Source organism: Trichechus manatus, unplaced genomic scaffold (assembly GCF_000243295.1).
Source record: "Trichechus manatus latirostris isolate Lorelei unplaced genomic scaffold, TriManLat1.0 scaffold00035, whole genome shotgun sequence".
NCBI classification, from domain to species: Eukaryota; Metazoa; Chordata; class Mammalia; order Sirenia; family Trichechidae; genus Trichechus; species Trichechus manatus.
This window is the reverse complement of record NW_004443971.1, coordinates 14,439,197-14,455,126: the sequence shown is the minus strand read 5'-3', so window position 1 is coordinate 14,455,126 and position 15,930 is coordinate 14,439,197. Positions and strand designations below refer to the sequence as shown.

Genomic DNA, 15,930 nt, shown 5'->3' with positions numbered 1-15,930 from the left:
ACAAGGAAGCTGGTGATAGGGAACCCAAGTTTGAGTAAGGATATTGTTGATGTCTTGTGAGATTGTTAACAATTGTCATAGGGCAGCATTTGTAGTAACTGTTAAGTGAGAAACTGTTTTGTTCTGTAAGCCTTCATGTTAAGTGAGAATAACAGCACAATTGGAAGAGCATAGTCAATGTCACTGAACTGTGCGTGTAGAAATTTTTGAAATGGTGTATCTTTGGCTATGTGTATTTTCACCAAAAGAAAAGGTTGAGAAGTTAGAGGGTTGACATGTTGTGGGGTTGTTAACCAATGTCATAAAACAATATGTGTACTACTTTTTCATGAGAAACTATTTGTTCTGTAAGCCTTCACCTGAGGTACAATAAAAAATAAAATAAAAAAATTGAAAAGACAGCCTACAGACTGAGAAAAAAATCTTCGGTCATCATATATCCAACAAAGATCTCATACCAAAATATATGTAAAATTTCTACAACTTAAAAACAAGAAGACAGATAATCTAGTCAAAAAATGGGCAAACAACATGAATAGACTTCACCAAAGAAGATATTTAAGTGGCCAACAGAACAAAAAATAGTAATGCTCATCATTATTAGTCATTAGAGAGATGCAAATTAAAACTACAATGAGATACCACTTCACCCCTACTAGAATGGCAGTGATTTAAAAACAATAACAACAGAAAATAACAAATGTTGGGGAGGATGTGGGGAGATCAGAACTCTTATCCATTGCTGGTGGGAATGTAAAATGGTACAATCATTGTGGAAAATGATGGCAGTTCCTCAAAAAACTAAAAATAGATCTGCCATATGACTCAGCAGTTCTACTCCTTGGTATATGCCCTACCTGTTGCCATCGAGTGGATTCTGACTCATAGCGACCCTATGGGACAGAGCAGAACCGCTCCATAGGGTTTCCAAGGAGTGACTGGTCGATTTGAACTGCTGACCTTTTGGTTTGAAGCCTTGACTGTTAACCACTGTGCCACCAGGGCTCTGGTATATGTCCTAGAGATCTAAAAATAGCGACACGAACAGGCATATGTACACCTATGTTCACTACAGCACTATTCGCAATAGCTAAAAGGTGGAAACAGCACAAGTATGCATCAACAGATAAAAAACAAAAGGTAGTACATCCATACAATGGAATATTACTTAGCTTTAAAGAGAAATGTAGTCCTGGTACATGCTATACAACATGGATGAACCTCGAAGTCACCATACTAAGCAAAATAAGTCAATCACAAAAGGAAAAATATTTTATGAACTTACCTATATGAAATGACAAGAATAGGAAAATAGATAGAGACCAATGATTGTTAGTGATCAGGAACAGGAGTGGGAGGGAGAGAAGGAATCAGTTTTTTAGAAGTAGTGAAGTTTTGTCTATGGTGATGGGAAAATTGGCATCAGCTAAGGGTAATGGTTACACAGCTAACAAATGTAACTGATACCTCTAAGATGTACACCAGAAAAAATGCGAAATGGCAAATATAGTAGTATATATCATTTTAAAACAACAGCAGCCAAAAATAAATAAAGTACACAAGAATAAGGGACATTTTTGGTAAATGCTATAACATACAATTTTGAAACAGCAGTAACAACCAAAAAATATGTGTGTGGTTACATAGGTATGTATGCGTATATGTGTATAGGTAGATGTATGTGTGTATATACATGTACATGTATAGGTGTATCTGTAGGCATGTATATATACGTGTATAGGTAGATATACGTGTGTATATACATGTGCATGCATAGGTATATCTGTAGGCATATATATATGTGTATGTGTGTGCTGTATGTATATTCATATATATAACAAAGCACATAGCGGGCACAGTTATGGATACTTAGACATAACCAAACATCTCATGGGATTGGTTTCCTGGATTTGAAGGCTTAGGATCTTAGTCTCATGGGACAACTTGAACAGTTGGCATAATTAGTTCATACAGTTTATATTCTACATCCTAAGTTTACTGAGTAGCATCTGGGGTCTTAAAAACTTGTGAGCGGCCATTTAAGGTACAACTGTTGGTCTGTACTTGTCAGAAGCAAAAGAGAAAGAAGGAAATCAAAGACTCAAAGAAGAAACTAGTCTACAGGACCAACACCTACAGGAACCACGGCCTGCTTCATCTACCCTGAGACCAGAAGAACTAGATGATGCCTGGCTACCACTAGTGACCGTTCTGATCAGGAACACAATAGGTAGACCATGACAGAATAGAACAAAACATACATTCTTAAAAAGTCCAGACTTACTGGACCAATTGACACTAGTAGAACCCCTGAGACTATCACCTTGAGATACCCTTTAAACTTTGAACTGAAACGACTTCCAGAGGTCACCTTTCAGCTAAATAACAGATTGGCTCATAAAATAAACAGTATCGCCCATGAGTACTGTGCTTCTTTAAAAAAAAAAATCATCTATATGAGACCAAAGGGTCAACATTTACTCTAATGCAAAGATTAAAATATTATATTTTAAAAAAACCTATTCAATGAAAAATGGTAACTATTCCTGAAAAACTTAAAAGTAGACTTGAACAAATGTAAAGTCATACCCTGTTCTTGAATAGGATGACTGAACATTATGAGTTAGACAGTTTGATTCTAAAGTTCATATGGAGAAACAGTCATGAAAGAATAGCCCCAAAAACACTGGAAAAGGAAAACTGTGAGGGAGGACTAATCCTACCAGACATTAAAACATTATATAAATCCCCTATAGTTAAACAGTGTGGCACTGGCAGATGAATAGAGACAGTGGAATAGAATAGAAAGTCCAGAAATAGACACAAGTACTTACAGAAATTAGTATATGATACAGGAGGCATCTCAAATGGCTGGGGTAAAGATGGACTTCTAAATAAGTAGTACTGAAGCAACTGGTAGCCTTTTGGAAAAAAGTAAAGTTAGATCCATGTCTCACACCATATACAAAAATGAGCTCCAAATGGATTAGGAATCAAAATGTAAAAAATTAAACCACACAAGTATTAGAAGAAACGTGAGTGAATTTGTCTTTAGTCTTGGTATATGGAAAGGTTTTCTAACTATGACTCAAAATCTAAAGGCAATAAAATAAAAGATTGATAAATTTGACTACATAATTTTTGATGGCAAAAATAACCATATAGAAAGTCAAAGGACACAAGGAAAATACTAGCCAGAGACAAAAAGGACCATGTAAACCAGAGACCCCATCAGCCTGAGACCAGAAGAACTAGATGGTGCCCGGCTACCACCAATGACTGCCCTGACAGGGAACACAACAGAGAGTCCCCGACGAAGCAGGAGAAAAGAGGGGCGCAGAACTCAAATTCACTTAAAAAGACCAGACTTAATGGTTTGAGACTAAAGGAACCCCAGAAGTCATGGCCCCTGGACTCTCTGTTTACCCTTCAGGAACTAAAACCATTCCCAAAGCCAACTCTTCAGACAAAAATTAGACTGAACTATAAGATATAAAATGGTACTCGTGAAGAGTATGCTTCTTAGTTCACGTAGATACATGAGACTAAATGGGCAGCTCCTGTCCTGGTACAGTCCTTCTGGAGGAAAATTTGGCCACATATAGCAGTACCACATACACATTTATTTACCTTTTGACCCAGCAGTCTCATTCTGGGAATCTGCCTGAAAATACACAATATGAAAATACATGTGTGCAGAGTTATGCATTGCAACATTGTTTATAAAACAAAATATTTGAAATAGCCAAACTGCCCATACATAGAAGAGTAGTTGAATAAATCATGGTTCATCCACACGGTGGTATATTATGCAGCTGTTAAAAAAAAAAAAAATACCCATTTGAAGTGATTTGCAGGATATAATGTTAACTGAAAAAAGCAAAATGCAAAAGAGTATAATATACAACTGTTCATGTAAAAAAGAAGGGGATTTAAGAAAATACACATGTATATATGCATTTGTGCAAAAGAAATACAGGACAGATAAACCAAAACCTGGAGAGATTGGTTACCTACGTGGAGTGCGTGGGGAAGAATTGGAAAGAAGAGGTTAATGGAAATGAGTTAATAGGGATAAAGAGAAGTGATATTTCTCAGAGTATGCCTTTTTGTATAGCTTTGACTCTGAGAATCATAGTAATGTTTCACATACCCCCCAAAGTAAGTAAATGATTAAATTCAGTCAATGTGGAGGGAACCCAAAATGGAATATAGTAGTAATGGACCAAACTGTATTACGAATGAATAACATAACCATACTGAGGTGATGGGGAAGAAAAAAACTAACCTTACTCACTTGGGAAAATAGTATTTTGACTGCGTACTGCAAGGCGAAAGTCAAAAATATACACAAAAATTGTACTCTAGTTAATAAATCTGTTCTCAAAAGCGTGTTAGTAGTTCTATAATTACTGTGTGTATATATATACACACTAAGATTGAACAAATGAGTAAATTTATTATAGATAATGAGAGTGAGGTTTATCATTGTCAGAGAAAGAAGTTACATATAAGGAAGGGGAAGAGTAGAGTGATACTTGAGGTATCAGTATGATAGATAGATAATGTGTAAGAATAGGTTATTATGCATACATGTATTTCCTACCTCTATTTGCTGATAGGGCCTAGGAACAGAAATGCACCAGAAACAGTGAGCACACCTAGTGCCCAAACCCTGGTTTCCAAATACTATTCTCTAAAAAAAGAACCAGGGTTCCTTGGAGAAGAAGTTGATTCCAGGGCTGGGTAGGGAAACTACAAGATGAGCATCTTGTGATGCCAGCAAATAAGAACGTACTTGAAAAGGGTTGGGGGTGTGTCAGAAGTTACACAGCAGCCAACTGTAAAGACTTCACGTGGCCAAAGCTGGAACAATATGAGCAACAAAATAATAATCATATTGTATTAAAACACATAGAGTAAAATAAATATTCGTACATCCATACTGGGTATAAAATAACTGAATAAGTAAATGAAGGAGAAAAGCCAGCTCTTCCTTTAGAAGAATTCTAATTAATAAAGTAATAAATGTAAAGGGTATAAAGGAACTACAAAATCACCATTAGGCAACCAGTACAGTAATAATTATTGCAGGCAGGATCCACAAATGGATGCTAAAATCAGTGGATGAAAGTTTGAAGAAACAGGATATTAGCAGAGTCTCAAAGTTTTTCTCCCAAGATTTTTATCAGTTACAAAGGGGAAAACAGTACCTTTACAGTGGAAAAATCCAGCAGACCCCGCTTACCAAGTGATCAAAGTTAACATCAGTATTAAAATTTATTAACAGGTGTACTCTCTGGAAGCACACAGCATCACTTCTCTGATATTCTTGCCAAAAATAACCTCAGTCTAATCGGGAGAAAATTTTAGTCAGAGACACATTCTACAAAATAACTGGTCATGAAAGACAAGGAAAACATAAGGAACTGTCTGTCACACGTTAGAAAAAGACTAACGAGAAGTGACAAGTAAATGCAATGAGGACTCCTGGATTGGATCCTGAAACAGAAAAAAGTAAGGAAAAAACTGGTGAAGTTCTAATCAAGTCTGTAGTTTAGTTAATAGGACTGTTATTAGGTGCTGTCGAGTCAGTTCTGACTCACCGACTCTATGTACAACAAATCTGAACACTGCCCAGTCCTGTGACCAGTATTGTAACAGTGTTAATTTCCTGTTTTTGACAATTGAACCACAGTCATGTAAGTTGTTAACCTTAGGGAAACGTGGGTGAAGGATATCCATGAACTCTACTCTTCACCTTTTCTCTAAGGCTGAAAGTTTACTTCAAAATTTAAAAAAAAAAAAAAAAAAAATTTCTTTAATATGGCTATAGATCATTTTCATTAGTGTTTAACCTGCTTACTTGAACAAGCCTTGAACATGACACATTGCATGCAACAGTACTTTCTTCATATTAAGCTTTTCTATGGCGTAAACACTCTTTGTGTGGTTACTTCTTTGGAATCCAGTTATGACAGAACTTTCCATGGAAAGTAACTTTAGTTACATAGACAGGAAAGCTAAACAGGGTACTCTTGATGAGCAATAAAAGTAATAACAGCACAATAACTGATTTAAGTTTTTACTGTGTGCCAGGTATTGTACTAAGCACTTTATATGCATTATATTATTCAGTCCTCATAGGATTGTTTGGTATACAGTTACCATTGTCCTTATTTTGTGGATGAGGAAACAGGTTTAGAAAAGATAAGTAGCTTGTCAGAGGTCCGACGTGCTTCAGGATTTGCACCTTTGCTGTTGTTAGGTGTGATCAAGTCAGCTCCGACTCATAGCAACCTAGTGTACAACAGAACAAAACACTGCCTGGTCCTTCACCATCCTCACAACCATTGCTATGCTTGAGCCCATTATTGCAGCCACTGTGTCAGTCCATCTCATTGAGGGTCTTCCTCCTTTTTGCTGACCCTCTACTTTACCAAGCATGATGTTTCCCTCTCCAGGGACTGATCCCTCCTGCTAACATGTCCAAAGTTTGTGAGACGCAATCTCACCATCCTTGTCTCCAAGGAGCATTCTGGCTATACCTCTTCAAGACAGATCTGTTCACTCTCCTGGCAGTCCATGGTATGTTCAACATTCTTCACCAACACCATAATTAAGAGGCATCAATTCATCAGTCTTCCTTATTCATGGTCCAGCTCTCCATGCATATGAGATGATTGAAAACACCATGGCTTGGGTCAGGCACACCTTAGTCCTTAAAGTGACATCTTTGCTCTTCAACACTTTAAAGAGGTCTTTTGAAGCAGATTTGCCCAATGCAATGCATCTTTTGATTTCTTGACTGCTGCTTCCATGGCATTGATTGTGGATCCAAGTCAAATGAAATCCTTGACAACTTCAGTCTTTTGTCCATTTATCATGATATTGCTTATTGGTCCAGTTGTGAGGATTTTTGTTTTCTTGATGTTGAAATGTAATCCATAGTGAAGGCTGTAGTCTTTGATCTTCATCAGTAAGTACTTCAAGTCCTCTTCACTTTCAGCAAGCAAGGTTGTGTCATCTGCATAATGCAGGTTGTTAATGAGTCTTCCTCCAATCCTGATGCCTCATTCTTCTTCATGTAGTCAAGCTTGTATTTTTCAGCATACAGATTACATAAGTACAGTGAAAGGCTACAACCATGACGCACACCTTTCCTGACTTTAAAACACACAGTACCCGCTTGTTCTGTTCGATTAACTGCCTCTTGATCCATGTACAGGTTCCGCGTGAGCACAGTTAAGTGTTCTGGAATTTCCATTCTTTGCAATATTGTCTATAATTTGTTATGATCCACACAGTCGAATGCCTTTGCATAGTCAATAAACACAAGTAAACATCTTTCTGGTATTCTCTGCTTTCAGCCAAGGTCCATTTGACATCAGCAGTGATATCCCTCGTCCACATCCTCTTCTGAATCCAGCTTGAATATTTGGCAGTTTCCTGTTGATATACTGCTTTTGAATGATCTTCAGCAAAATTTTACTTGCGTCTGATATTAATGATATTGTTTGAGAATTTCCACTTTCTGTTGGATCACCTTTCTTGGGAATAGGCATAAATATGGATCTCTTTCAGTTGGTTGGCCAGGTAGCTGTCTTCCAAATTTCTTGGCATAGACAAGTGAGCACTTCCAGCACTGCATCCATTTGTTGAAACATCTCAATTGGTGTTCCATCAATTCCTGGGGTCTTGTTTTTCGCCAGTGCCTTCAGTGCAGCTTGGACTTCTTCATTCAGTACCATTGGTTCTTGATCATATGCTACCTCCTGAAATGGTTGAACATTGACCAGTTCTTTTTGGTATGGTGACTCTCTATTCCTTCTGTCTTCCTTTGATGCTTCCTGCATTGTTTAATATTTTCCCCGTAGGATCCTTTAATATTGTAATTCAAGGCTTTAATTGTTTTCTTCATTTCTTTCAGCTTGAGAAATGTTGAGTGTGTTCTTCCCTTTTGGTTTTCTATCTCCAGCTCTTTGCACATGTCATTATAATACTTTACTTTGTCTTCTTGAGCCACTCTTTGAAATCTTCTGTTCAGCTCTTTTACTTCATCATTTCTTCCATTTGCTTTAGCTACTCGACATTCAAGAGCAAGTTTCAGAGTCTCTTCTTATATCCATTTTGGTCTTTTTCTTTCCTGTTTTTTTAATGACTTTTTGCTTTCTTCGTGCATGATGTCCTTGATGTCATTCCACAATTCGTCTGATCTTCAGTCGTTAGTGTTTAATGCATCAAATCTGTTCTTTAGATGGTCTCTAAATTCAGGTGGGAGTACTCAAGGTTGTACTTTGGCTCCTGTGGACATGTTCTAATTTTCTTCAGTTTCAGCTTGAACTTGCATATGAGCAATTGACGGTCTGTTCCGCAGTGGACCCCTGGCCTTGTTCTGACTGATGATATTGAGCTTTTCCATCATCTCTTTCCACAGATGTAGTCGATTTGATTCCTGTGTATTCCATCTGGCAAGGTCCACATGTATAGTTGCCATTTATGTTGGTGAAAAAAGGCATTTGCAGTGATGTAGTTGCTGGTCTTGTAGAATTCTATCATGCGATCTCCAGCATCATTTCTATCACCAAGGCCATATTTTCCAGCTATCTATCCTTCTTCTTTGTTTCCAGCTTTTGCTTTCCAATCACCAGTAATTATCACTGCATCCTGATTGCATGTTCAATCAATTTCAGACTGTAGAAGTTGGTAAAAATCTTCAGTTTCTTCATCTTTGGCCTTAGTGGTTGGTGCATATTTTGTGGATGAGGAAACAGGTTTAGAAAGGGTACGTAGCTTGTCTGAGGTCAGACATGGTAGCTTCAGGATTTGCACCTACTTTTGCCCAATTCCAGAATGCATGCTCTTTGTGTGTGTGTGTGCTTTAAGTGAAAGTTTACAATTCAAGTAAGTTTCTCATACAAAAATTTATATATACATTGTTACATGACTCTAGTTGCTCTCTCTGTACTGTGACAGCACACTCCTTCTTTCCACCTGGGATTTCCCGTGTCCATTCAACCAGCTCCTGTCCCTTTCTGCCTTCTCATCTTGCCTCTGAACAGGAGCTGCCCATTTAGTCTCAAGTATCTACTTCAGCTTCTTAGTACACTGTTCATGAGTATCATTGTATGTCTTATAGTCCAGTCTAATCTTTGTCTGAAGAGTTGGCCTCGGGAATGGTTTTAGTTTTGTGCTAACAGAGAGTCAGGGGGCCATGTCTTCCGGGGTTCCTCCAGTCTCAATCAGACCATTAAGTCTGGTCTTTTTACGTGAATTTGAGTTCTGCACCCCACTTTTCTCCTGCTCCATCAGGGGCTCTGTTGTGTTCCCTGTCAGGGCAGTCATTGATGGTAGCCAGGCACCATCTGGTTCTTCTGGTCTCGGGCTGATGGAGTCTCTGGTTTATGTGGCTCTTTCTGTCTCTTGGGCTCATATTTTCCTTGTGTCTTTGGTTTTCTTCATTTTCCTTTGCTCCAGGTGGGTTGGGACCAATTGATGCATCTTAGATGGCCACTTGCTAGCTTTTAACACCTCAGACACCACTCACCAAAGTGGGACAAAATGCATGCTCTTAACCACAGTAAATCATAGTGCCCTCCAAATGGGAGTGATGAACCTTGTGCACCTACAGTCATCCAGATCTGAAAAGCTGCTGTTCATTCTCTAGAACAGCACTGTCCTATAGAAATATAATGTGAGTCTCATGTGAAATTTTAAGTTTTCTAGTAGCTATAGTAAGAAGGTAAAAAGAAACAGGTGAAATTAATTTGAATACTGTGTTCATTTAACCTAATATATGCAAAGTATTGTCATTTCAAGATGTAATTGATATAAAAATTATTAAGATATTTTACTTTTTTGTTTATATTAAGTTGGAAATCTGGTATGTGTGTCACATTTACAGCACGTCTCAATTCACACTAGCCACATTCCAGGAACTCAGTAACCACTGTGTCTACTGGCTGTATGTTGGATAGCACGGCTCTAGAATGTGAGATGTCGATATTATGATACCATCTTGGTCTTACACGCTTCTTCCCCTTTCCACAAATAAATATTTGATAATTGGCTCCTTTGCAAGTGTAAATTAAATCTAAAGTTTAATTTGGGAGTAAATTGTTAACAGCTTCTCACTATGAAGTTTAGGATTTCCATTTACATTGTTTGTTAGAAACTGTTCGCATGCAACACCTGTATTTTCAGGACTAAGCTTGTTGAAGCCCAGTTTTCTTGAGACTTAATCATCTCATATCTGGTCGTATATGTCTGGGCAATTCCTGAATTCTCACCTTTTAAGTTTTCCTTGGGGTTAGATAGTACCGGTTTTCAATTAGATACTGCATTCATTAGTTTAAAAGGAAGTCGTTCTCATCTTGGAAGGGAAGATGGCCGGAAGATGCTGCGCAGTGACTGGAGAAAGGAGAGGGTGCTGGAATTGTTCATTGTAAGAAGATGTGCGCTGCAGGCCAACCTGTTTTTCATGTTGGAAGAATCAATTTCAGCAGCTGTCAGCACTTTTAAAAGCAATGGATCAAGGTCCATTCTGAAATCTTTCTTTTTGGCATGAGGGATCAGGATTAATTTAAAAAAAAAAAAAAAAACCAAACCCGTTGCCGTGGAGTCGATTGCGATCCATAGCGATCCTGTAGGACAGAGTAGAACTGCCCCCATAAGTTTTCCAAGGAGCGGCTGGTGGATTCAAACTGCCGACCTTTTGGTTAGTAGCTGTAACTCTTAACCACTACGCTACCAGAGCCCCAAATTGCCACATGACTTTCCTGGATGTTATTAGACTCATTAAGTTTTCTCTTTCAGAATTTGGTGTACACTTGGCAGAGCTGACCGTAGATCCCCAGGGGGCACTGGCAATTCGTCAGGTAAGTCCAGACTGGCCTGATTTATAAGTAATTTCCGTTTACTCAGTAATGAAACTTTCTTATGGGAGAGAGAAAGAATAAGGCCAACTTATAAATAACCTAGGATTTTGTACCAGGTTTAGGTATTCTTCAAATATATCAGGCTGTGTCTGTGGTTTTTATGTGTGAAGAAAGTCTTTTTCTTGCTGTACTATTTGGCTTATTCTCTTCACAGCTGGCATCCGTCATTTTGAAGCAGTATGTGGAGACTCACTGGTGTGCCCATTCAGAGAAGTTTAGGCCTCCTGAAACTACAGAAAGGGTAAGGAGAGCCATGTGATTTGTCCACCTGTAGAGATTTAAGGGGCCATCTTAAGAAGTTAGGCTATCAACATTCTTTGACAACATGGAACAATCAAAAGTCTAGACAGAAAAGGAGACTGGTAGCTAATATTGAGGACACCACGCTATAGAAGAGAGAGCTTGGATATCATACTGGTCAGTGTTCAAATTCCAGTTCTGCCTTTTACTAGCTATGAGATATTAGAAATTAACTTCTAAGCCTCAGTTTCCTAAATCTCCAAAATTAGAATTAAAACACCAATTTCAAAAGGTTGAAGATTACATGAAATAGTATTTCTACTTAGCACGGTAAACACTCAAGAAATTTCCAGGTCTGGAGCAGTGCTGTCCATTGGAACATTCTGCAGTTATGAAAATGTACTCTGTGCTGTCTAGTACTATAACTGCTAGCCACATATAGCTATTAAGCACTTAAATTGTGGCTAGTACAACTGAGGAACTGAATTGTAAGCTTTATTTATATTTAAATTTAAATGGCCACATGTGGCTAGTGGTTACTATAATGGACAGCATAAGATCACAGATGAACTCTGAATGAATTATTTGTTAAGTTTGTATATAGGAATTTTCATTAAATATGCAGTTATCTTGTACACATTGTTTTTCGAATACATAAACTAGACTGACCTCTGCCAATCACTTATAACCTGGTCTAACAGCAGGTGGGCTTATTCTCCTTTATAGGCAAAAATGGTTATCCGGGAGCTGTTGCCCAATGGGTTGAGAGAATCCATAAGCAAGGTGCGCTCTAGTGTGGCCTATGCAGTATCAGCCATTGCCCACTGGGACTGGCCCGAAGCTTGGCCCCAACTCTTCAACCTGCTCATGGAGATGTTGGTGAGCGGAGATTTAAATGCAGTCCATGGAGCCATGCGAGTGCTGACAGGTATGGAAAGCCTTTTCTCTGGTAATGGTACTTGGATCCCAAGTGACAGAGTACTTATAAGAAGCTATGCGAAGGAGTTGCCCAGACCAGTAGGAATGGAAATTCATAGCTCTCTCCCTGATGCTACTCCTTCCTCCTAGTTTTAATGCCCATGTTTACCCTCCAGCTCCATTGGCTTCTTCCAGGGAATTAAGTTGGTATAGTACTGCTTCTACTACCAAACCTTACTGCTTGAGAATATGGTAATCGCATGGTGATCAAGTGCTCAGATTTTGATTCATATTCTGGCCTTAACCTCGATTCAAGTTACTTAGCCTCTCTGCGCCTGAATTTCCTTGTATATGAAATAAAGTAATGATAATATCTACCTCAAAGGGGATTTTGAAGTTTAAATGTTTAAATGAGCTGATCTATGAAAACTGTTTAGCATAGTAACTAACATGTGGTAAGCACGTTAGCCATTACGTTTATTATCATCATTATATATTATTTTCCACTTAGTTCAGCTGGGTTAGAAATAGTCAGATGGAATTTTTATAGAAATATAAGAAAGAAGACAAAAACAGTATAGATGCATAATCCTGACCTTCATTTGCTTGGAGAGTATGCAGCCTTCCATATCTTCTTTTCTCTCTTCTGAGAAATTGATAAAAATATATGAACTTTTAGTTCAAGGAGATTTAGTAGATATTTCTTCTAATCTTGATTAATCTATCAATCCCTTCCAAAACCTGCTTTCATTTATCCCTAGGCACGGCCTGAGTTTTCCAGTCTTTCGCAAGTTCTGCTCTGCTTCCTGTCCCCCTAGATGAAATTACTACTCTGTTTTGCCCCAAAGAATCCTTACCTGGACTTTAGCCATATTGTTTTGATCTTTTAGAAATGACCTTTTCCCTCTGTTCATATAGGTTTGTGGACCTCCTGTCCATATCTATTTATTTTTTTCTCATTCAAAAATTAACACACAAATTGTTTTGTGACATTGGTTGCAATCTCTGCAATACGTCAGCACTCTGCCCCTTTACCTTTATATCCCGGGTTCCTCGTGTCCATTCATCCAGTTTTCCTGTCCCTTCCTGCCTTCTTGTCTTTGCTTTTGGGCAAGTGTTACCCATTTTGTCTGGTATACTTCATTGAGCTAAGAAGCACGATCCTCACATGTGTTATTGTTTATTTTATAGTCCTGTCTAGTCTTTGGCTGAAAGGTGGCCATTGGGAGTGGCTTCAGTTATGAGTTAGCAGTGTGTCCTGGGGCCATAGTCTCCAAGGTTCCTCCAGTGTCTGTCAGACCAGTAAGTCTGGTCTTTTTTTGTGAATTTGAATTTTGTTCTACATTTTTCTCCTGCTCTGTCCAGGACCCTCTGTTGTGATCCCTGTCAGAGTGGTCGGTGGTGGTAGCCAGGCACCATCTAGTTCTAGGCTCAGGCTGGTGGAGGCTGTGGTTCATGTAGTCCATTAGTCCTTTGAACTAGTATTTTCCTTGCATATTTGGTTTCCTTCATTCTCCTTTCTCTGGATGGGACCAAGAGATGTATCTTAGATGGCTGCTCACAAGCTTTTAAGACCCCAGATGCTACTCACCAAAGTAGGATGTAGAACATTTTCTTTATGAACTATGTTATGCCAGTTGACCTAGATGTCCCCAAGACCATGGTCCCCAGCCCTCAGCCCTAGTAACTCGGTCCCTCAAGGTGTTTGGATGTATCTAGTAAGCTTCTATGACTTTGCCCTGGCCAAGTTATGCTGACTTCCCATATATTGTGTGTTGTCATTCCCTTCACCAGAGTTAACATTTGTCTACTATGTAGTTAGTGATTGCTCCTCCCCCCCTCCACTTCTTCATGACCATCAAAGATTGTTTTTTTCTGTGTATAAACTTTTTCTGGGGTTTTTTATAATAGTGGTCTCATAAACAATATTTGTCCTTATGTGATTGACTTATTTCACTCAGCATGATGCCCTCCAGATTCATCCATGTTGTAAGATGTTTCACGGATTCATCATTGTTTTTTATTGTTGGGTAGTATTCCATTGTGTGTATGTGCCATAATTTGTTTATCCATTCATTTGTTGATGGGCACTTTAGGTTGTTTCCATCTTGTTGCCATTATGAATAATGCTGCAGTGAACATGTGTGTCAGTATGTCTGTTCGTGTGACAGCTCTTATTTCTCTAGGATATATTTCTAGGAGTGGGCTTGCTGGATTGTATGGTATTTCTATTTCTAGCTTTTTAAGGAGGCGCTGTATCATTTTCAGTAGTGGTTATACCATTTGACATTGCCACCAGCGGTGCATAAGAGTTCCAGATCTCCCCGCAGCCTCTCCAATGTTTGTTATTTTCTGGGTTTTTTGATTAGTGCCAGTAATGTCGGGGTGAGATGGTTTTCTATTTCTGATCTGCATTTCTGTAATATCTAATGATCACAAGTGTTGCCTCATGTGTCTGTTAGCTGCCTGAGGTGAAGTGTCTGTTCATATCATTTGCCCATTTTTCAATTGGATTATTTGTCCTTTTTTTGTTGAGGGGTTGAAGTATTCTGTTAGATTTTAGAGATTAGACCCCTGTCGGATATGTCATAGCCAAAAATTTTTTCCCAGTCTGTAGGTTCTGTTTTCACTCTTTTGGTGAAGTCTTTTGTTGAAGATAAATGTTTAATTTTTAGGCGCTCCCAGGTATCTAGTTTATCTTCTAGTGTTTGTACATTATTAGTTATGGTTTGTATTGTATTTATGCCATGTATTAGGGTCCCTAGCATTGTCCACCCATATCTTATCTGTTTCTCTGTAACCTAAAAAAACCAAACCCATTGTCATCGAGTCAATTCTGACTTATAGCAACCCACAGGACAGAGTAGAACTACCCCATAGGGTTTCCAAGGAGGGGCTGGTGGATTCTAACTGCCAACCTTTTGGTTAGTAGCTGTAGCTCTTAACCACTGTGCCAACAGGACTCCATAACCTGATAGCTTACCGGAAATGTGTTCTTACCTGATTGTGAGTGCCAGTTCTACTATTTTTGAAAAATCTCAGTTTACCGAACTTAGCATCTAGGCCCAATTTTTACTAGTCCATTTGATATTAATGGTAGATAATAGGAATTCTATATCCAAAAGCAAATCCTTCCTCTCCTTTTGTTTCAAAACCCCCTCTTCCCATGCCCAAGCTACCTTTTTGAGCTACCCACTATATTCTTATTATCTCTGACAAAGTTTCAGTTTTTTAACTCAGGTGCAAAGCACTTAACAAAAAGGTCAAGGTGTTTCTTGCTCAGGTTTTCACTTCCTTGCTTATTTCCCTTGCTTCTCTTTTATGACTCTTTCAGGCAATTTCATACACCTCTCTTCATGGGATTGACCTTCTAGGATTCTTTATTTACAACATCATGGTGCCAAGATACCATTTAACAGATATGTTTTCTATTAAGGAAAGGCAACCTATTTCCTCTCAATCTTCCAAAACAAAGTTCAGCCTCTTTTTGACAGCCTTGGAGAAAAAGGTGATTGTACATTTATCCTGATTGGGATGCTGATGAGCCCTCATTGTGTTTGTTCTGGCGCCTGAGGGCTCTTTTACTGCTCTCTTTCTACTTGTTCCAGTTGTAGAGTTAATGTTTTGATTATGACCCTTTCTTTTTGGATGTATGCATTTATTGCTATAAACTGACCTCTGAGCACTGCTTTTGCTGGTGCTGGTGCTTTTTCTTGTAGGATGTGTTTTCATTCTCGTTTGATTCTATGAATTTCTTTATTCCATCCTTAATTTCTTCTATAACCCAGTAGTTTTTGAGCAAGATGTTGTTCAGTTTCCATGTGTTTGATTTTTT

General features: G+C 38.4%; 1 protein-coding gene across 1 annotated transcript in view; it reads left to right on the top strand.

The window, feature by feature from the left end:
- IPO9 (importin 9) overlaps positions 1-15,930 on the top strand; it is a 63,081-nt gene that overhangs the window by 17,264 nt on the left and 29,887 nt on the right. Inside the window, exons 2-4 of the mRNA XM_004375294.2 lie at positions 10,816-10,877; positions 11,092-11,178; positions 11,904-12,105. Coding sequence (XP_004375351.1) covers positions 10,816-10,877; positions 11,092-11,178; positions 11,904-12,105 — 351 coding nt within the window. The remainder of the gene's footprint in view (positions 1-10,815; positions 10,878-11,091; positions 11,179-11,903; positions 12,106-15,930) is intronic.